This window comes from Parambassis ranga, chromosome 13 (assembly GCF_900634625.1).
Source record: "Parambassis ranga chromosome 13, fParRan2.1, whole genome shotgun sequence".
Classification (NCBI taxonomy): Eukaryota; Metazoa; Chordata; class Actinopteri; family Ambassidae; genus Parambassis; species Parambassis ranga.
The window spans coordinates 19,421,791-19,445,064 of record NC_041033.1 but is presented as its reverse complement, the minus strand read 5'-3'; the positions used below and the strand labels follow the sequence as shown (position 1 = coordinate 19,445,064).

At 42.4% G+C, this 23,274-nt stretch overlaps 1 protein-coding gene across 3 annotated transcripts in view; it reads right to left on the bottom strand.

Annotated features, from left to right (window-relative positions):
* Positions 1–312: 312 nt before the first annotated feature.
* fndc3a (fibronectin type III domain containing 3A) overlaps positions 313–23,274 on the bottom strand; it is a 36,730-nt gene continuing 13,768 nt past the window's right edge. For 2 of the 3 annotated variants that reach the window (XM_028418885.1, XM_028418886.1), the window contains exons 3-26: positions 23,165–23,240; positions 14,913–14,989; positions 14,564–14,810; positions 14,011–14,319; positions 13,788–13,846; positions 12,538–12,704; positions 12,385–12,444; positions 12,157–12,295; positions 11,730–11,783; positions 11,532–11,656; positions 11,163–11,337; positions 10,802–10,888; positions 8,490–8,628; positions 7,511–7,579; positions 7,306–7,424; positions 6,279–6,384; positions 5,903–6,078; positions 5,675–5,788; positions 5,437–5,586; positions 4,389–4,732; positions 3,676–3,888; positions 3,303–3,469; positions 1,972–2,096; positions 1,014–1,337 (exon numbers count right to left, since the gene is read on the bottom strand). In XM_028418885.1, the coding sequence (XP_028274686.1) occupies positions 1,014–1,337; positions 1,972–2,096; positions 3,303–3,469; positions 3,676–3,888; positions 4,389–4,732; positions 5,437–5,586; positions 5,675–5,788; positions 5,903–6,078; positions 6,279–6,384; positions 7,306–7,424; positions 7,511–7,579; positions 8,490–8,628; positions 10,802–10,888; positions 11,163–11,337; positions 11,532–11,656; positions 11,730–11,783; positions 12,157–12,295; positions 12,385–12,444; positions 12,538–12,704; positions 13,788–13,846; positions 14,011–14,319; positions 14,564–14,810; positions 14,913–14,989; positions 23,165–23,240 (3,621 nt within the window). Of the gene's footprint in view, positions 1,338–1,971; positions 2,097–3,302; positions 3,470–3,675; positions 3,889–4,388; positions 4,733–5,436; positions 5,587–5,674; positions 5,789–5,902; positions 6,079–6,278; positions 6,385–7,305; positions 7,425–7,510; positions 7,580–8,489; positions 8,629–10,801; positions 10,889–11,162; positions 11,338–11,531; positions 11,657–11,729; positions 11,784–12,156; positions 12,296–12,384; positions 12,445–12,537; positions 12,705–13,787; positions 13,847–14,010; positions 14,320–14,563; positions 14,811–14,912; positions 14,990–23,164; positions 23,241–23,274 lie in introns of all 3 variants that reach the window. The other variant, XM_028418884.1, reaches the window with a different exon arrangement.

The following is a 23,274-nucleotide window of genomic DNA, read 5'->3' as shown; positions in this document are numbered from 1 at the left end:
GCATACATTTTTTGTGCTGAACAACAATATTTCAGAGTAAAGCAGCTGCATGATTGTAAAAACAAGCTACAGTATAACTATATGATAGTAAAAATAATTAGAATTCACTGTTAGTTTGGTTTTTGTTTTTCTAACTTTATACTGAACTATTTTTTTTTCAAACTTACAGATCCTCGTGTCTTCACTGTACAAAAATATACTAACATTTCTCCAGTCATTTTTGCATCCTTAAACATTCTGAACATCAAAAAGGTCGGAAAGTGCTAAATGAACGTTCTATAATGTGAACAAGATTTTTCGGTTTCTGTCTCTTCCCTCTCGCTAACACTCCTCCTTTAAACTCCAGCGTGGAGGTGGGAGGGGGTGGTGGTGGGGTGGGGTCGGGGTTTGAGTCCCTTCATCTGGCCCTGAAGCCCTCCCAGCTGTGTACCGCTGTGGCACAACTACATACAGTATACGCATCTGGATACAGACACACACACACACACCTCACTGTGCAAACACTGGCCCACCAGGTCCCAGGATCAAATAGCACATAGGCTAACGACACACCTACATACTATTATTTGGAACACATCTATCAAAAACAGTTTTATACAGGACACGTAAATGGAAATATAAATAATGACTATTTCTATACATTTTATATATGCGCTGCTTCTCCCCCCTCGACCATCTCTTCCCCAAAAGAAACCCTACGCTGCTCTCAGAGGTCCTTTTTTCGCACAGGAAGCAAACCGTGAGGGATTAGGAGTCTGAGCTGACACCACACACACACACACACATTTGGGGTGAGGTGACAGTTATCACAGGTGCCAAATAAGATCCTCAATTCATAACTGCCTCTCCATCCTGCTGCCACACCCCGATTCAGCTAATGCAATTACTCTGTCGAAACCGGATAACAGTAAAGTACAAACAAAGAATACAAAACAACAGAGAGAGAGAGAGAGAGGAGGGAGAGGGGAGGGGAAGAATAAAGCTATAACCTGCAGCTGGGTGGCGTGAACTGCTCATTTAATGACAAAGTACTGGATGACAAAAGCGATGAGGATGGCGATGACAGCGAAAACAATGAGGAGGAGGAAAGCGCACTGCTCATCCGTCAGGCTCTGCTTGCCCCGGCTGGACTCTGTGCCAGTCCTGGACCCTGAGCCGGACGCGCTGCCGCTCAGTGCCACGTCGTTGCGCTGCGGGGAGAGGGTCACCGTCGGGCTGTAGGGGCCGCTCAGCTCCGGGGCGTCCTGGCACTGCCGGATGGCGCAAACTCGGAAGCGGTAGTCGCTGTTGGGCTGCAGGTTTTGGACATGGAAGGATGTGGCTGAGCCTTTGAAGACCTGTGAAGAAGACAAAGTCTCTACATATACAAACTGTGGATTTAATGCAAGAATAAAAACTCAAATACTACTGAACATGCAGTGTTAGTGCAGGGTTTGTGTTGATTATTCACAGCCTGTTTGGTGGAAAAACTGTAGCAATAGAACTCCAGCTTCTGCTAAAGAATAATCCGCTTTTCTTAAACAGGGGCTTTTAAATCCACGCCACTGTGACTGACAAAACAGGAAACTGGAGACAGGAGCCACATCTTTCAACTTCCTGATTCAATTGCCATGTACAGTGTGGCGAGATTAGCATAAGCCGGCAGTGGCCATTTTTCCACGATAACACGGCTGGAGACTGCTAAGAGGGATGAATGTGCTGGCAGGGGCTAGACACCTGGGATACCTCATGGATCAATGACCTTTGCATAATGGCCAATTTAAAGCCAGCAGTGACTGATAGAGAACGCTGCAACGCCACGACGAAATCATTAGGGCCCCGGATCCATCTGTATCTGGTCTGCATAAAAAGGCCAGCGTGATCAATGACAGGTCAGATGAAGGTAACAGGCAAGGTCATCAACTACTAAAACCTGGTGGGTGTGTGTGTGAAGGGGGGGGGGGTGTAAACTTTACATAAAAGCATCAGTACCTGTTTAAACTCTGAATTTCCCATCATGCATTGCAAGGTGTAAATAACTGGGTCTCCCTTCATGGGTGAAAGGGCTTCCCATGTGACTTCGCAGGAGTTGTCTTCCAGACGCTCCACTTTAGGGGCTGGAGGGGGAAAAACGTGGGAAAAAAGAGAGATGATGTAATGATAGGTGCAGAGAAGGCAAAAGCAACATTTACATGAGAACCAAGAAGTCAGATCAACACTGTAAATCTATCAGATTTTTTTTGTCATGGCTAAAAGAATGACAATGACGCTACTGTGGCAGTTTATACATATTATATTTGGTAAACCAGACACTTCTTTGAAGTCTGAAACCATGATAACTTCACTTTAAGAAGTGTGGCCGTGAAGTAGCGTCCTGTGTGCAGAGCATTGTGGGTAAGAAAAGCCAGAAAAAGGATGCTGGCTTTTAAATAGAGTAGATGTATGGACACTCAGGAGCTCGAAGCGAGGCAATTGGACTTGAGGAGTGCTCGTCTTGCTTCAAGCTCTTGAATGAAAATGACCTGGATGACTGAGAATCTTCATCATCGACAAGTATGGACACTGAAATACAGCCATAATTGTGGTGTCAGTTTTTTAAATATATTTTAGACAGAATGGTTTTAGTTAGAATGACCAAAACAAGGAACATCTATTAATGTGAGAATCTAAAAACACATTTCTTACAAGGGTAGAGTGACTCAGAAGACAAGCTGAGAATACATTTTAGATAACTACATGTCACTTCACATTAGCAAAGCACCATCACTATGACTCATGCTCTTATTCAGGTAGGTGGCACTTCTAGCAGAAACAATAAAACTACGTGGTTGCACTGAAGCAGCAAAGTGCCCACAAAAATAATACAATGGCAGGAGGACTGTAGTCCTTTGTGGCATTATGATATGAGACGCAGTGCTGAAATGGTTTGTCTGAATTCAAACGGTTTATATTGGAGAGTCCACTTCACTGTGTACAGAGACAATCGCTGTTGAGTAACACTGACAATCTGGCACATGACAGCCTGATTCAAAAGAGGTGCCACACTGAGAATAAAGCCTACGTCCTCATTACCGACTTCGGTGTGTGGGATCAAAAGAGGCTTTGCAGAGGCTGGCGGAGACCAGAGCACAGCGCCGAACAACCCGACTCAAGATGACAGCCGACAAGTGAATCTGTGGACGCCGGGTCTTACTCAAATATGAGTCAAGCTAGAGGGGTCAACTGAGGTTAAAAGCTGAGCACACCGGCTGTCAACAGCGAGTGTTTGTAAAGATAATAAGACCTGATACACATACAGAGCACAGAAAAAGAAAAGACTGTACCTTTCACAGGGGCTGGAGGAGAGCGTGGGGTGGTGAATGTGTAAACATTGGAGAAGGGCCCTTCGCCCGCCTCATTAAAGGCCTGGATGCGGAACGTGTAAGAGGTAGACTCATTAAGCCTCTGGACTTTGTGTGTGTGGCAGGGTCCTTTATACAAGGAAATAAATCTGCAATGACGGGAACAACAAGAAAACAGAGAAAGGATTTAATGAGCAAAGAGTAAATATGACAAAAAGCAAATGAGACGAGTGACTCCTCAGTCAGGAGAGACACAGAGGCACAAAACAGATCATCAGGTCTGTCTCTTTGTCTTCTTGTTTAAAGCTTTTGTTACAACTCCAGCCTCCCCTTTATCAGTTAATTCGCCACCGACCTGCCATTCTTGTCTCCCATCTGCAGCTGATACTGTAGGGCGTCTGAGGTGGCAGCTTTGGCTGGGCCGTCACCCCATTTGAGCCTGAGGGTCTGGTGGCTGAAGGCGGTGCACTCCAGGCGGGGAGGCTGTGGGGGCAGGGGCTTCGTCTTCAGCTTAAAGGTGTGACTAAAGGGGCCGGCTCCCAGGCTATTCAGGGCTTGGATTCGGATCCTGAGGAAGAAGGGGAAGAATAAAGAGGTACGGCTACATCAGAGAGCTGCCGGGCATGAGCTGACCTGAGCAAAGTGGCGGTAATAGCATTTCATCACCTCGGGAGAGGATCTGTCGATGTACATTAACACATTTTATGTTGATACAGCTCTTTATCTCCCTAAAAGCTTTTCAGAAATTCAGCCTCAATCTTTGTTTCATAACCATTATGCAGAGCTTCGAACCCGCAGTATGTAACTACCAGCGCTACATAAACAGCATATAATTAAAGCGGTCTGTAATACATCATGTCAGACATGATAATTTGACTTTGACACTTTTCTCTGTTGGTTCTGGACTGTTTTATAGGCAGCTGTCAATCTGCTGCACACCCATAGCGTGTGTTTTATAAAAATAACTAAGTATAAGAACAGGTGTGTCTGATTTGTGTCACATTTTAAGATCAAACTCTAGCTCTTTATGACATCTTAATAGTTCCGAGCAGTGTTAACAGTACCGACCTGTAGCTGGTGTCAGGCTGCAGATGCTGGATGATGTGTTTGGTGACAGGGCCGACGACGATAGGCTGCCGCTCTCCGAGGTCAATCAGATAGGAAGTGATCTCAGACCCATGATCACACGGGGGGTCCCAGGAAATACCCAGGCAAGTGGATGGAGAGTAACACGGCGGCTGCGGACAGCGTTCTTCTTCATCCTCATCCTCATCCTCATCTGCAGGAGTCTCATACCTTTGCAGCTCAGACTCCTTCAGCACATAGATGTTGCTGACAGCTGCAGGCACAGAGCAGGGTGTCTGGCACAGCACTGCCTCACTGAAGGGCCCCACGCCGGCCACATTCACAGCCTGCACAACATGAAGGCACAGGAACAGTGTGTCAGTGTGTGACATGCACGTAGTGTCCATGTTTGACCACAAGGTGGAGTAACAATGTAAACAGTGCTTGCAGGGTTTTCAACAAGTCCCAACAAACATGTTTTATTGTAGGCAAGCAAGAAAATAAAAACGGAAAAAAAAAATGTGTTTAATAATTCATGCTATATATATGAACCGGCTGTGAAATGACTGAAGTCAAACCTCTGCCTGCCAATACAGCATAAAACCCCAAAGATGAAATCTCTTTCTACATGGAAAAGGGATGTTACATAGCTGTTCGTATTAAGCAACATGTACTGTTTAAATTATTTGAATATTTTTGTTTTACTGGAAGTCTCCTAGACGTCATGGTGACCTATAATCTGATAGTTAGCCTGTTTCAGGGTTTCCTGCTTAGTTGGCTCCATGTGCTGGTCATTGATAACACTCTAAATAGCAACTTAAGATGTGACGGTAACTGAGAAAGACAATGTCTACAAACAGTTTACAACCGCAACAAAGGTGCTGTTTAAACTATTTGATTGCAACAGCTTAACTGACAGATGAGCTGTTGTCTGACAATGACTGATCAATATTACAAGGACAACAAACAGAACTCAGAAAGACCCTGGTACCAAAATCTTGTCCCAATTGCATTATGCAGTCTATCTGAATTTGTGTTTTCTAGTGCTCACCTGTACCCTGCAGAAGTAGTTAGTAGCTGGCAGCAGCCCCTTCATTTCATGGGTGAGTCCTGGTCCACTGTAACACACCTGCATGCTGCCCTCAGCCGCTCCCCACTCCAGGCGAAACTCTGTCACCGGAGCTCCATTACAAGGAGGGGCCTACAGGACAAACACATGGCCCTCAGTGCAGATGCCACAGTGTAGCTGTGCTGCTAATTTATTCTCAGAATTTTGATGCCAGTCTTACCTCCCAGCTCACAACAACACAGCTGGGGGACTTGGATGTGGTGGTAGGGGCCTTGCACTGCTCAGGGGCCCCAGGGCCAGTTGTAATCTCACAACGCTCCGAAAGAGGCCCAAACTATTCACAGAAAGGGACAAAAAAAACTATTGAAGACAACTGTAAATGTTTAGTTGAAAATGTGAGAGTGAGAGTGAGATGATCTGATAAATCCATTTTAACAGTCTTTCTCACCCCAGCCTTGTTTGCAGCCTTGAGCCGGAAGCCGTAGGTTTTTCCAGGCATTAACCCTCCCACAGAGCAGTCCAGCTCTGGACCTTGGTAAACCTCCCTGCTTTCATCAGACTGCGGCCCACTCACTTCCACACTGTAGCAGGACACCGGGCTTCCTCCGTCAACCTGAGGGGGACCTGGGAAATTTGTGCAAACCAGCATTTATAAACAACAACAAAAATAATACAATAAAGATAAAATGTACCAACAGCATAATAATACATAATGAATAATCAAAGGCATGCTGCTTTGATGTTTGTTCGCTAGACAAATAAATCCATCAACAGAAGCTCGAAATACAACCCACACAGATCTAAGTTGGAGAGGAATGACTCACCCCAGCGCAGTTGCACCTCCCTGGCTTTGGGCTTGCCCACCAGCCGAGGGGGCTGGCAGGGCCCTGGGGGCACCGCGGGAGTCTGGACCTGCAGGGTCTCTGACAGCTTGCAAGGGAAGACAACACACCAATTAAGTCCCACAGAAAATAACAAATTGACAATCCCACTCCCTCCTCTTTCTCACACACACACACACTGGCTACACATTGTCATTTTCATCAGCTTATCACGCTGATTTAGGCTACAACAGACACGAGGACACAAAAGTGAATGCTTTCTTCAAAAGGTACACAAGTATACAGAGAAATATGCTGTATTTCACAATGTTAGATTGTCTCACAAGCAAAAAAACATTGATTCAACTGCTGACAAAAGGAAAACATGTGCACCATCATGCTGCACCAAAAAGTAGCAACTCACCGCCATGACTCATGTTTCTTTACAAGCCCCTTCATGAATAAATGCATGCACAAATAGCTGATGAAGAAATTAATGAAGAGTGTCTGTGAACTGAACTAATTAAGAAAAACATCCTCTGGCACATGCAGGGAGGGTTAATCGATTAGCGGGCTTTGTCTTGTACTTACACACCAGGAAGCAGACCCTAATCTCTCAGCAGAGGAGACTGACTGAATGACAATTTCCTATTAAAGCTCACTATAAATAGAATGCATTTCTAGAATTATTAGTGTAAGAATTAATCAGATCCACATTGGCTGCGTGCCCCGACAATTACGGTTTAAGCAACAGCCGAGAAATGTATCAATAATTAAAAAGGCAACAGGAAAACGGTGCACAACACTCAAGCTTTATATAACCACAATATGGAAGTCTGACTGGATCCGATAAAACACATACATTCACTAAAACTTCCATCTAACATTGGTACCAATCTAAGTAACTGTATGTCTATTTTTCCTCCCTGCAATAAGGGAATTTATTGTGTATTCAAATTTATGGAGCTAAAAACAATGTTATGAATGCAACCATGCGTGCACATGCACTGACTGACGCTGAATGACTCACCGGGCTCTGTCCCCCCTCGCTTAGGCAGTAAACTCGTGCCTGGTAAGAGCATCCGGGCTTCAAACCATCACACACATGTTCCGAAGCCGGTCCAGAGTAAACCAGCGCCCATGATAAGCCTGAGCACAAAAAAAAATACTTAAATAAGAAAATGTGTCCACAAAACATAATTTTCAGCACTTTTTAGGTATCATGTGTAACTTACCACTCAAGCCCTCGGACAGCTCCACAACATATTTAGTGACTTCTGCTCCACCGTTATCTTTAGGGGGCTCTGAAGTGTAAGACAAGCATTTGTTAATTCATTTGAAAGCAGCTCCACAAACTGTAAAATATCAGGAGTGATTCAAACTTGGTGGGTGGAACCTTAATCAGATATGGAAAAGATTTGACTCATGTCACTCTTTTAGTCACCATGGGCTAACTTTTTATTGCAGTATAAAGTGTTTTGTGCAGTATAAGTAAGACAGTGATAAAGCTAGTTATTCTAAGAGGAATAAATAAAAATTGCATTTCTTCCCATTTTCACAGGTGATTCTAATCTTGGAAAAGGGAGGGCTACTGCACTTTTAATTTTACAGTCAATTATGGCTTTCTAGCTGCACTATAGAGAGCTGAAAGTTTTGGTTTTTAGTTGTGTTCATGTAAATGGTTCTTTTTTTTCCCATAACGGATGTGATTTTTATTAAATGTCACAATTTTAATATTAGATTTGAAAAAAAAAAAAAAAAAACTTTTCTGTCGGTCAAAAAAAAGTCTTCTTGTATATTTTGGTGTCTGGAGGGTTAGTATTAAAAGTAGAAAATGCAGATGAATGAATAATTATGTGGCCTTTTCAAATATCTTCTACAATTTTTTTCACTCCCCCACAAAAATTGAACAATGGTGTCACACCTGCAGACACGTTTTTCTTTTTCATTTTGAAAAATTGGAAGCAGAGAGCAAGTAAAGCAGTGAGTGCTGTGTTTGTCCAGCGAGGAGGATAAAGGAATCATGCTGATGTCTGAATAGAAGAGAGGACTGTCAATCATCTATTGTGAAAAACTACTTGGGGATGTCATCCGTCTCATGTCAGCCATGTCAGACTGAGCTCACTGAAAAAGTGAACTGGACTTGCTGGGCTGTCGTATACGTGAAATCCTGAAATGTTTTAATAAGGGAAAAGGGTAGCCACCCCAGCTCACCCCAGGCCATCTTGAAACTGTTGGGGAGGACTCTTCCTCTGACGACAGGCCTGCAGGGACTGCTGGGTCTGTCTGGGTTTGTGATGAACTCGACCACCGGGCTCGGGTTACTCTTTCCCTCAGAGTTATATGCAACCACCTGGGGGAAGTGCATAAATACAGACAGGGAGGAGTCATAACTCCTGACAGAATAATGGCTGCTGTTTGTCTACAACAACTCAAATGACCACAGATAAACACAACATTATCAAAATGATCCTAATCCTGAACTCTACGGGAACATTTCAACCGACACCACAAACATTGCAATCCTGAAATGAGCCAATAAGACTTAGTGTCATTTGCACTTGAGGGTGCCACATCTGCACTAATATAGAAATCTCTGATGAGCAGCGTTCATCCACATGCTGTACTAAGACAAACCCGCGCAGCAGCCAGCCTCCCTTCACTGTGCAGCAGGATAATTGGAAATGCAGGAGGGAGGGTGATTGATGAACATTCTCTCATTTAGGCATGTGGCGTAGTGTGTTTGGGTACCATGTTTTCCTCTATGCATCACGTTGAGGAATGCTGTGGTGCGCAGTCTTCCTGCCTTTACTTACACATTAATATGATTTCAATATGATGGAGCACTGAGCAGAAAATGGGCCACCTGTTCCTGTCACTCGCTGCAGGGAAATAACAGGTTTTAAGAAGCGACTCTGAACACCTGTGATCCAGCTTCCAGCTTCAGCTGAGTGTAACTTCAGATTATAAAGTCAGCTACTTGTTCAAACCGAGTATGACCAAGCTGTAAATTCAAACTAATGCAGTGCAATAAAACGACCCTGCACCTCAGAAGCACCTCATTCTCCTATAAGGAAAAGTCAGTGAATATTTTCTTTCATAATGATGGTGAATATTCCATCCTCTCTCCCGAAACCACTTTCCACAGAACACTGCTGTCAAATTTATTTCTAAAAAAAAAAAAGGAATGGTCTTCTTGTGCACACCAATGGTGCAGTGCTGTCATTTACGTCTCGGCCAAGGACACATCAGCATGTTGAGAGGCCGAAGACTGAACCACCAACCTCATAATTGCCTCACAATCTGTCTACCTCCTGAGCCACAGCCTGCAGCATTCTATAAAAAATATTTACTTTCAAAATAAGATACAATGTATAATTAACCTTCAAAAGAAAAAACAATGAGTATGAGCTTTACAAAAGGCCAAGCAGCAGGAATGTGAGCCAAATGTTAAGCATAAACTTGCTCTATACTAACAATGCATTCACCATGACTCAATATTTTATAACTTATTTATTTTACTACTCTGCCTGTAGCAGAGATTGATTCCTACCTAGGTGAGGAATACATTAATTTCTTTCTGAATCTTAATTATATACAGTGTTTATGAAACTAACAGTACAAACAGAGAAAAATGATGCTTGCCAATGATTTATGAATTGTGTCACTACATAGTTTGTCCTCCATTGTTTACACAACTCTCAGCAAGGTCTGCACCCCGTGGAGAAGAGAAGATCACAGCTGAGCTAATGGTCCTGAACCCAGTCCATCTCTGCCTTTATGTCACTCATCACATCTATTTGTTGTGTCTGTGGATGCTCTCGTTCATGTTATGGCCAAGAGTTTTTTTCCTGAAGACATTTCACCACTCCCTCTCAAGTTCTACTGTTGTATTGCTGCTATGTTAAAGGTCAGTATGTGAGCAGAAACATCAGAGAAAATTAGAGCACATATTATTGATGGTATATTTTCATATGCAGTTTTTCGACTGACATGTTAAAAATCTGCCCTGTTTTCTAAATGTATAGCCCCCTTTCACATTTTTAATAGGAGCTTTATGTGTCTGGTCTCTCTCTACTGATATATGAAGGATGCTTATCTGTGATTTTTACTATTTAGTAAATAGTCCATTTAACATTCAGAAGAGCAACAATTTAGAGGGGGATGAGACAGTGTGAAAGTGCCAGAGAGGGAAATATTGTGATAGAGACAACAACAGCAGCTTGTCTCTTAACTCTTGTGACATTACTGCCAGCCAAAAGGCCGATGGCTTTAAATCGCTTTGCTCGACTAGCTTCTCACTGGGGCCCCGCATGTGATCAGCAGTTCCTCCTGCCGATGCCGTCAGTTGCCCACCGCTCTGCTGGCAAAATCCTGTGAACGGATGAGTCATACGGCCAACGTGGGACTCAGCATCCCTCCCTCCCTGAATCCTGCCCCCTCCACACAGACACACACTTGATTCCAGCCCAAATTAAACACGTGGCTAGCCGATGTTGACTGCATATATCACAGGGCTTCCTTACCCTAAACTTGTATTTGGTGCTCCTGTGGAGATTCCTAATGGTGCAGGAGAGCTCTTCGCCGTCGTAGCTTGGCTGGAAGCCATATCCCTGAGACAAATGACAAACAGAAAAAGAAGACAACCAGGTGAGCAATGACTTACAAGACACGTGCTGTGGCACAGAAAACAAGTAGGTCTGCAGGACACACAGCTGCAGTGGGGGGGGTTAACTATTTTGTGTTCCTTGGCAGGTATATAGGCAATGGGATGCACATGGAAATATGCCCACCTAAGATGACCCTGGACATGCATTTAATGCAGATACTGCTGTTATTGTTGAGCTCTATTCCCAAATGTGCGATTTTGATATTTAAGTGACATACCGAGCCTTCCTCCTCCATTTCCAAAATATAGTAGATGTCATCCTCCTTTGGAGAACTAGTAGGCCTCTGCCACCTCAGACACAGCCAGGTCACTCCTGCCATCTCTAGCTCTGGAGGGAAGGGTGGCAATGGCACACTGCATGAGGTGAACAGGTCCACCACTTCACTGAACTCACTGGAGAAGGCAGAGAAAGAAAGAGAGACAGAGGATGGGAGAGAATGGGGGGAAAAAAGACAGGAGAGACAGAGTGAGAGACACATAAACAGATGGAGACGGTGAATGGAGGAAAACGGTAACAAAAATGGACAACAGGGAGGAAGCCTTCCAGGGAAATAAAAAAAGAAAACCGAACTTGTCAGCATGCTTACCTTACACCCATATCATTTTTGGCTGCAAGGCGGAAGGAGTATCTCGAAGCTGGAGAAAGTTTGGTCACTCTGTACTGCTTCTGAGGTCCATAGTAGCACTGTTCATAAGTACCAGCGCCCTTCCCCTGAAGTGAAAACAGTTTAAGAACAAGCAACTGTGCAATTGCCCTTGTCATATTATAATAAATAAAAATGTACCTCATCCCACTGAAGAATGTAGTTATGAATTTTGGAACCATTGTCACATGGAGCCTGTAAATGGATCACACACTTGTTTATACTTCAGTCAGCTTGGCCTGATCAGTATGATACATTTCCTAAAACTGCAAATAACTGCAAAGAAGCTTCTTCAGCAGTGCAAACAAGGAGCATCTAAGTGCATAAAAAAGATTTACTTTCAGTTAATTTTGCTGATTATGCATGGTTGTTCCTTAAGTGCTTTTGCCGAGCTAGGAGGTAATCAGTTTACCCATTATCTAACTCCCTGTATTCGAACAGCTTAAATGAAGCCAAAAATTGAAAGGAGATTTTATTTTTTTACATTTTCTCTTTCTTCACTCAGATTAAAATACTCTTGCCACTTTTAAAATTGTAGCTTTTAATCCTTCAATCACACTTCTTCTACCTTCCACTGAAGTACAAGTGTGTTCTTGTTCCCACTGGTCTTCCTGGGAGGATTGGGAGGATCGGGCTCACAGGTTAAAGTGGTGAAGCTCACAGCCTCTGACGGGCTTCCTTGTAAACAGTTACACATCGCCTGGACCCTGATGACAAAACAAAAGTGTTTACAGAATGCTCCTCTGTGTATCCACACTGCAATTAAAACACTAAGCAGCTGGAGCGTGATGCCAACCTGACATGATAGTCTGTTGCTGGTCGAAGGTCTTCTAAAGTTGCACTTAGTTCTTCCCCACTGCAACAAAAACATTGCACGTTATCAGATATCAAAATAATTCAAAAATAAAATCTTCATTAACAGTGGGCTTCTAGATGTGTGCATGCTCACCAGTACATGCTCTGGAACGTCCCATCTTTGCCACTAATAGACACAGAGACCTCAAAGCTGAGGGGTTCTGGAGGGCTGGAGTCATCCTTCATGCTGCCATTCTCGTTCTCTGGCCTGGTGGGTGCAGTCCAGCTCACTACCGCTCCTCTGGCCTGGATGTCTGACACCTAATACATAAAAGTTTAGAGGTCATCGTCAACCATCATCAAGCCATATCTCAAAGCAGAGTCTTGTATCTGATTTTTTTATACAAACACAGCAGCTTCTGGTAGGTACTGCACAAGTTTTTGAATATTATAAATTTATAATAAAGCCACTGTCTTACATACCTAAAATTGTCACAAAAAATCACACTGCTCGGTGTAGGGAGAGAGACAGGGATCAAAACATGCAAGCTGATGCCACACTGGGAAAGGATTTTTTTAGCATTTGGCAAGGATGAGCTGTGCAACCTTAAGATTTTTCATTCTGTTTGGAGGATGTTTAAAAATAGCCCAAGTTACACAGCAGGGGGGATTCATACGTAGAAGAACTCAATCAGCTCAGGTCTGTGCCTGCTCCCGCTTGTCCCAGGGGCCCACCTCAGTCCTGTACTTCCCACAGTTTGACTCTTAGTCCTTTAAGCAAAGGTGGGGAAAGAATCTCTGCATTGAAGCTGAACTGCCCCTTGGGTTTATCTATCATCTTTCCAATAGACTTGGAATTTTTACAAGGAGTCCACACTATAGTGACTGCGTATGACAAATCTCTTATTTTGAGGTCAAGGAAATTCTATTTCCTGTTATGCTGATGCCCATCCAGCTGCTGTTGAGCAGCTAGTGTTATCTCAGCATTTTAAAGGATTTAGACTATCCTATATGTGTTTATTTCTGTATGATTATTACCCTAAGTCCAAAATAAATTCTTGGAGCAAATTAAGTACAAAACCAGAGGGATGTGAAAGCCAGGTGGGCACTTAATAAAAAAGAAAAGAAAAAATCCTTTCAAAGCAAACCCTTTAATAACTGCTAGCAAAGATGTTTGGTGGCACATTTGGGAAATGAAATCCCCACATGGGTGCTAGTCAGCAGGTCTGACTCCATTAGCAAGAATTCATCATGGATGGTGATAGAGTGTTTAATGATGCGATACAATAGCATCATTAAAAGTCTTTCAACAAAACAGTGAACATAGATTCACACAAAATGATGCAAATTGCAATAATTACATAGGGAAACAAACAAATACTGATGGATAGAAGTGATACCAACCACTGCTTTACTGATGGTACTCAACATGGTCTGCAGGGCCTGAGCCTCCTTGTCCAGCTCTGAGGAGAGAAAATAATGATAATGTCACTCTAAACTTAAACAGGTAATACTGATTTGATTTTGTGTGAAACTCAACATCTGTCTTGCTTGGATGTCTGTGTGCTTCTTGAACAGTTTAATAATCAGTGTAGAATTATAAAACCTGTCCGCATCATCTCCTTACCTCTTGACTCTCCGTTTTTCCCTTTGCCCGTCTGCTTGTCAGTGCAGGTTACTGCATGCCTAAGCTGCCCCTGCTCTGCCTCCAGCCCTTTCCCGCTGATTCCGTTATGAATGTCCACTGTTTGGGGGCTGTTGCAAGTCTTCTGTGGCGAAGAAGGAGGGCTGTCCTTCACCTGTCCTCCGCCGCCTCCTCCTCCCCCGCCTCCCTGACGCTCCTTCAGTTTCTTCTGCAGACGTTCGTGCGTTTTGCTAGTTCTGTCGTCTCTGTGAAACTGTGGGCGTCCATGTTGGGAGTGAGAATCTGTAGAGACTGCAACAACAAAAAGAAACAAAAAAAATATGTCTGGAGGCCAGAGAAGCAGGTCGAAACACTCACAGGTTATTATGAGAAGGGCGCACAAATACACAGAGCGGTGAGGTAACCACCCTCAAAGACTAAACAGTTTGACTCAGGCTTCAATTGTATAACTACACTGTGCAAATAAAGTGTGGAGAACAAATAAACAACACCACAATATAACAATACAGCCCAGACACCACCGGCTCCAACTCACCCTGCTCTGAGTAGATATGAGCTGGATGGTACTGGGAGATGTACTGAGAGCTCATGTCGCCCACACCCCCCGCCATGCCTGTGTACAGGTGAGGTGGATGGGGCATCATGGCAGGGTGTGGGATGAAGGCAGGCAGGTGGGCATGGGGTGGAGGTGGAGGATGGTGGAGAGGGGAGTGGCCCCCTGGGTGGAACTCTGGTTGCTGAGGTAAAACCAGAACTCGCCGCACTCCGTTCTCTTCTATGATCTGAGAGGAAACAAACAGGAGAGCGGGAAATCGGATATCAAAGCTGCTGTGTGTATGATAGAAATCAGAAACATTGGAAAGGAAATGGTATAGAGTGAATACCTGTGAAACGTATCCAGGAGGCACATATATTGGAGGCACTGAACCATTTGGAGACATCATGGGAACCTGAGCAGGACCTGTGTGAAGAAGGAAGGAACGGGATCAAACAATGTTCCTCAGGACAAACAGCTGTTTCATCTGCGGTGTATTAGAGTTTCACACAGAGCTGAAATGTCATTCAAACCATAGCCTGAGCCTCAAAGCAATAGAGACTCACTGGTGTATTTACACATCAAAACATTATGGGGTAAATGATGAATGGATCAAAACTGAAGCAGAATTTTCAACTGTTATTGTATCTTCATCTGTAATTCTAGACGACCATAACTCCTTACCTTTTGCCTGTATGGCAGGTTTTACAAAACCCAGTTACAATTATTACCCTCTGTAGGGAGAATATCTCATCTAAACCACCTGCACTTTCAATGACTATTTCATTTTTTAAATACCCCTGAGTAAGAAGAGCAAGACAAATGCATTTTAAAATACTGGCAAATGCAAGAAGACCACTTTAGAAAAGTGCTGAGAAACAACAAAGTTTCCTGCTCTGTTGTAGGGGCCAGTTCAACAGCTTAGCTCAGCTCAGAGGAGTGACAGCTCAGCAGAAAACCTCGAAGACGGAAAGAGAGCGAGCGACCTCTGAGCCAAGTTTGCACATTCGCACATTTCTCTTCTTACAATCCTAGGACAGAAAACACTGGGGTCTCTATCAATGCCAGATGTCATGCAAAAGGATTCACAACACACACACACCAGGAAATTGCTTGTGGAAGAGTTTTCCTGCATTTTGTCAACAGTGGTGTAAGGAAAGAAAGCAGCTCTAAATGAGCAGCCATTATACATTTATGACCACAGAGGCTGGCCTGTGTGATGATACATTGCATTCTCCCTCTAACGCTGAGCTCCACCCTTTCAGGTGCTGAAGTCCAGCCTCCAGTTCTCAGAAGAGAGCAAGTCAAACCAGATACCAGGGCAGCGTGTTAGGTAACATCTGCTCAAAGTAATGAAGTCTTATCCTTCATAAAGGTTAGTCAATGTAGAGGTAGAGGTACTAAATTGTTTTCTTTAGAGGTTGAAGTTTGTGGCGGTAGGATTTTCCTATTTTGTCTACTCCAAACACTAGAAACATCCCTCCTGATATATAAACTGTAACCTCAAACAAACATTTCATAAGGGTAGGATTTATTATAGAGCAGTCACTTTAGCTAGGTGTAATAACAAGCGAGTGTACGCCTCAACACAAAATCACTCGGGTACAGAGTTCACTGCTGTGCTCACCAGCCCTATACAAAGGCAGACTATGGTTACAAGGCAATATAGCAATTAAAGAACAGTGATACATCACACTCATTCAGACCTGCTGACCAACTCTCAGGTGCAGGTTTAACACCGACTGGCTTAGGTGACCTGGTGTCACTGGTTGAAAATAAATTCAATTAGATTGTTGTTTAAATGTTATTTATTTTAAAACTGTGGTTAATTGATTATCACTAGTTAATTGTAGAATTGTGTGGTCTGTTATTTAAAAAAACATTAAAAAAGCAGACTGTTACTATGTATAATTGACTGTTGCTAGGGATGCCATTCTGATTACTTAGTAGGATGACATCAAACTGAATTGCGGATTAAGTAAATTGGATTTTAAATCCACATGGGCAGGATATTATGCTGTGACTGTTTTAGAGCAAATTGGGAATACTGACCAACTTGTGTCCATTACTACTTAACAAGCTAAAATAGCTAATACATAACAAAACACAACAAACCAATTAAAAAAACAAACAAAAAAAACATGCAAACGCAAAAGTTACCTTTAATCTGATAATTTTGGGGTTTACTAGGGATGTGTATATTAATGCTACTCCTCAGAAGCAGGGCTACAGCTGCTGTCTCTTGAATGGGTCCATCCCATTAGATTATACACACAATCATCTGCTCTAATGCTGTGAAAGGCTGCATACATTTTAATACATCATAACCTTACCTCACTGACCCAGTGTACTATCTTGTAATCATGCCTAGACCATATGCATCAAAGACGACTTCACAGTGTGGCATAACTATGTAGACCCATGATACAGCAAGGCACCTGCTCCCTGCTAATAAACTTCCTTCAATAAGACAGAGAGAAGGTAGGCCTCTGATGCTAAAATCAAAAGGGCAACCAGGCAGTGAGTCATTTCCATAGCCAAGAACATAGGGTGTGCAAGGACAAAAATCTCAATTCAGTGAGCATGCGAGAGCTCTGCCTGAAAGAAGCCAGTCACACTGGCTCAACAGTCATTGATTTCAGATTACAATATAATCTGAGTAGGGGCTCAAAGTGTGCGCAGTTAACTCTACTCACTTTTGAGATAAATAAATGATGTTGTGCTTGTGCCGCACCGTGCTCAGCTGTGCACCAGCCTAATGACTGATTAAGGCAGTTCTGGGTAGTGCAGCTGATGCTGACTAACAGGAAATCTGATGAATCACAATGCTTTCTATATGCTGTCCATTTACAATGAAAGGCTTTGTGTGCACCGACTTGGAGAGACTAGCAGAATGAACAAGGTGAGAGAGAGTTGGGATGAGGGACCCTTACACTACTGTAAGAGAGAGAAAGAGAGAGGTAAGGCGGAGATCGGAGGTGGGGAGGGGGGGACACCCACTCTTTTACATCAAAATGACGCACGAGTGCTGACAGAGATCAGATAAAAAAAGGCCACATCCCTCTCCCTCTCCCCCTCCCCCTGAGTCAACTGGAGCATTGGTTGTGCTGACGTGGCCATCGAGTACCAGCCTTCCCTCAGAGGAAGCACAGGAAAAACATCAGTCCTCCTTCCAGAAAAAAGACACTTATTAAAAGCGCAATATATATTCACATACATACATAAACGCACTAAGGTTTGAAGGCCATGATGAACAGCCACCTGTTTCCTCTTAGAGATCATAACAAATACACTTAAATAGGTGTTTACACAGGTCTTCTAAGGCACGTCACAAACTGAGGAAATCTGGATGACATGGTGCAGAAAGAATGGCAACAACCCAAGCAAACCTTCATGTTTAATCAGATATACAAACGAACCCTTGATTTGATTTGGAAAATTGAGAAAAGCAAAAAAGATAAGCTACAAAGAGGCTGTCTGGGTTAAGAGGGGGGGGGGTGTAAAAATGAAGGAAAGTGAACAATACAGAGACAGAAGAGTTTCAATCAAGAGATCTCAATAAGCTCTCAGTGGCAACACGATGAACTGTGAGCCTATAAAGATAGAGTGGGCCTGATATTAATTAGAGCTAATAAATTGTCTCCATTGACAAATAAAGAGGTAGAGAGAGGGTAGGCAAGGGAATGCAAGCAGGCAAACTGACACGGGATAGTAATTACACGCAGGCAAGGGATAGAGGCCACGTACTGAACTGTCAACAACACAGAAAAGTATTAATTACATTTTAAAACCACAACCTTGGTTTCTTACGATGGCACTGTGGCAAATGGTCATCTTGCTGCATGACACGGCACATTTTTCTTGCAGGCAGGACATATCTTCCATCTATTTCCAGGGCAGTAATTTGCAATAAGCAAAACGTTCTATTAGCAGATTACGGAGCCACACGTGTGTATACTCGTCCTCGCCTGCTTCTCCAAAACATGCCCAGCAGCATTCAAACACCACTGCCAATCCAGCCAGAAAAGAGGAGGAGGAGGAGGAGGAGGAAAGAAAAAAAAAGAAGAGGAAACCGCTTTCTGTGTTGATCTGTGTGCAAACCAGAACCTTAGGGAGGGAGCTGCACAACAAACAACAGACAAATTTAATAAGAATTGCCATTTTTCATAGGTGTACGCAAACTTTGTCTGAATTCCTATTGTGTCAATGCATCCGCATGGTCCCTTGCAACCCCATGAGTGAATGACGTTTACAGGAGGGGAGGGGATCAGTAACCTTCATGCTTGTGCTTATTACAGAACATCACACACTGCTGCTGCTCTAAGCCAGACAAAATCAGAGCAGCAGAAGTGCTATGACTACAGGGGCCATACATTTCCAAAATAATGATTTAATAAATCATTTCCTCACAAACCACAATATGATAATTTGACAAGTACACAAATAGCAGAGTGGACATAGAAAGGTCCTGCTCCGGACATCCCACCCCTGACCCCTAGAAAGATAAACAAATGGGGTGTTTTTGACCACCTCCTCACTCTCATGTGTTTCTAGCATCCTCTTTCCCCTTTCCTCCCTCTTCAACAGCAACGGGAGAATGAGTCACAAGCATTCTTAGAGCTACTCACTGCAGAAGCTGTGAATGAACCGTCTGCACGCACATGTTTGTGTACATGTCCTTGGAGTTAGGGTGGGGGAGGTGACAATTATAAAAAGAAAGTGCTAATGTGTCTAATGTTTATAGTCCAATTATGTGAACCATATGTGAGGGGTTTGGTTTGAGAGAGTGTCCTGCAGGTGAGGAAACACTGCACCTCATTGTAATTTTAATTTAATACATTTAATAAGATGATCATGAAATTTGCTTTGTATTCTAAATGAACTGAACAGGGCAGGATACCTGTTAATGAAGAATAAAAATCAAGATAGAATTGATAAGGAGGAATGCTGTCTTTAAAAGCAGTTCTAATATGGTCAAAATGCTCACACCTCATATTAATATTACCAAATGAATTAGGACAAATTACAAATTAACTGAAATTAAGCCATTTCCATCCAATAAAAAAAAATCAATTAGATGGTCAAATTAGGGGCTGTTTTATTTTTATTTCTCACATTTCTAATCTGAGTTTTACACCCATATCACACTGCAAAATGCCAGCTTGTTTCAAGGTGAGGTGAGAACCTAAGCTGTATATGAACTTCACTTTTCATGCATATTTTCCCCCACTTTTTTTTCATGACTGGTAACGCCAGTCAAGTTTATTCAATTTTTAACAAAATGGTATTTAGTTAACAATTCTCTCTACTTATACCCAACTTATACTTATATTGCTGTGAAAATGCATCCACAGTGACAAAATGACAGAAATGACATGAGAGAAAACAGCCACTGCTTGAAATTCACAGGCTATAAAATCTATCTATAGCTCTTTACACATATCCAACAGCAACTCCAGCTGAAGATGCTGGTTGAATGGACTTATCCTAAACATACAGATAGATACCTTGTCACGTCAAAGTGTCAGATGTTCATCAGTCCACATCCAGCCTGTTTATTTTTCAGCATGACAACCACAACCGACACAAAAAACACTAAAAACACCTGCAGTATATCACCATGAGAAGTGCTTCACAGCATTAGAGATACAGGACAACTAGACAAAAGGCTGGCCAAACTGACAAAATGGCTACAAACAGAGCCAGGTGTGGGTAGTCTACGCATGCAGAATCTCTTTCAGCTTCCTGTCAAAATGCCAAAATGGCTGTCTTTATGGAGAAGGAACATCTCTATCAGACTCAATAAGCCCTGTGGATCTAGGCAGTGCTTTGTGCCATCAACTAGAGACTGAATCATCCAAAGTGATGGTGAATCACCGGCAGGCAGAGTCAGATAAAGACGAGGATCTAATCAACCCAATGGTCCTGATGCTGACTTGTCTCTTCAGTCACTGAATTTATCAGGTGGCTACAGATGCCAATGATGCAGCCTTCAGAACAGGCATCCAGTGACAGATGTTAAGAAAGGCCAATACGGGGGGGAGCTAGAGGTCCGGGCTAAAGCACCGAGGGCACGTCCACTCGCACGCAAAGCTCTCCTTGCAGCAAGGAGAATCGCATGCACAAAGATGTTAAATAGCCACTAATTATGCTCCCTCGCTAAAGGTGCCTCCTCTGAGGCAGATATCAAATCTTAATCTTAATCTTAATCTTAATCTTAAAAAGGCAAAAGCCTTCTATAAACTGCATTTTACAAGATTGTCTGTTCCTATTAAGCAAGCTGTCATGCCCTAACACGTGGCAATTACGCATATCCAGCTAAAAATACATGATTGAATACACAAATTGATGCCGGATAGAGCAACCCTGATAATTGTGTGCAAACCAGTTCATTCTGGCTTTGTAACTGTGGCATTCTGTCAGGTCAGTACATACTTGGGTTAAAGATTGAAGCATGCATATGCACAACAGGCACTTAAGTGAACAGAGATAGTCTGTTGTTGTGTGAACACACAACAAACCAACCATCCACATACATGCCCGCACACAAACACAGACACTCTTCTCCCTCCATCCTTGCACTGCAAGCGGTGACTCATCCCTCTATTCACGTCACAGAGAGATGAGTGCACCCTGTGACAGGCCAGTTAGTAGCAGTCACACTGATCTATGTGGCACCTCTCAGCTCCTTGTTTCTCCTCTGATGGAAAAACTATGTATGCTTGCTCCCTATTAGGAAGGTTTACGCAGCTCATAATGGGGGGTTGGTGTGGAAGCTCAGTCAGACAAGAGTAGGGAGAAGAGCTCCTGCTGTAAATAATCTGCTTCTTTGTCATCTAAATCTGGATGCCTGTGGCATATTGTCTCACTGTTATGCAGATATGCCCCAAGGTATAGACGGACAGCCTTCCAACAGTAAAGCAACATTATTGGCCTTTACATTGATACCACAAAGCTGAGTTCCTGTAATCACAAAGCATGTTAAATATTATTTTTTTGCAAAATAATTTATGTTAAATTCTTCATTTTCCTTCATTCGTCATTCAAGATGAAAAAAGAGAGGCTATGAGTTCACAGAAAACTCAGTGCAGAGTGTGATGTCCAGTGTAGCAAGCCTTACACAAAGTGAATCATTTTTTAGATCAATGTTTTCCCAGGCAAGCACAATTTATCATAATTGTTTACAATTGTGGCCCCACAACTCTACCTCCTACAAACAACTTGCTGCTTGTCAGTAAAATGTTGGAACTAGACTTCATTGTTGCTGTCACAAAGCCAGTGCAATCACCAACAACTGCGGAAATGGAAATGACTGCCATCAGGATAAATAAGAACGTGTAACAAATATTACTCAAACACCGCCATAAATAAAGGGAATAGAATGTGTTTAATCCCTTTTAATGTTTATATAACCTATCAAAATTGAATTGTAATTGTAATTCAAGTAATGGAGGACAGAGTCTACAGTCTTTCAAAAAATCTTACTTCTAAAGATCAGCAAAAATATGAGGCTTCACTAGCAGCTCGACAAGGAAATGTTATCTGAAGGAATAAAACAGAACTCTTCACTAAACAATTTGGAAAAAGCACATTTGATTCAAACATTTTAAGACTATGAAAACCTTATATTGACTAGGAAAAGTAAAGATACAGTATTTTCAATAACACAAAATGCCTTTTCTTTCATTGGCAGCATTTAATGACCACTGCAGAAAGAAGAAAAGATAAAAGCATATGGGCATGAGAATATTTTAAAAAGAAACTGAATCTATCCTATAAGCAGTGAGTTAATGGGATCGAGTAAGATTTTTTTTCTTATAACCCATCTAATGTCATTAAAAAAAATGAGTTGTATAGCTCATTTTTTCAAGTAGTACCTATCTCTATATTGGCTGCCACCATAAGAGGCAATTATGTCACAGAGCAGACAGAAAGCTGTGTGACATGACTGCCATGCCTGTTATCATCTCTGTAAATACATGTCACTGCGTCCTGGGCAACACCCACCCCTTTCAAAGCACACAACGGCAAAAAAAGCTGAATGACTGCAGGTGATGATGGTTGCTGGAAATGAAGAAACTCTATCTCTGTTAATCAGAATCTGACAAAAACACACCGCTTCCTTTCATTCCTCCAATAAAACAGGACTGCCATATTAGAAAGGTCACTATTATACATAAGGGGGGTAAAAAGGTACTATGATGCTGTCCAGAATACCACCACCATCCACTGCAGCCTTCATAATAAATAAATGTAAAGAATTATCTGACAATGTCAACAACAACCTGAAAGTTTAAAAAAATTGTGTTTAAAATAATCAATCAATATTATAAATATGTGAAATATGTAAACTTATCTTATTAGCTCTAAATTGTAGAGCTAATGTTTGTTAATTAAAAAAAAAGCTTGTGAAAATATCCTTTAACATAATTGCTTTGTAGTTAATGGATTGCAAAGTGATTTTTTAGAAAGGAAAAATAAACATTTTCACAAACCACAGCATATATATACATGCATCAAATGATTATTAAATAAGATCTAATATTCTAGTTGATTATAAAAAAAGACACACAGCAAAACACAGCAGAATGGTTTTCTTACCTGGGATACACTGAAACTGACCATCCTCTCGTCGAATAGTGAAGGCTTCACCTGGGTTTACCTGCACCAGGATTACCTGTGAGGAAACACACATTTAATTTGGTACATAT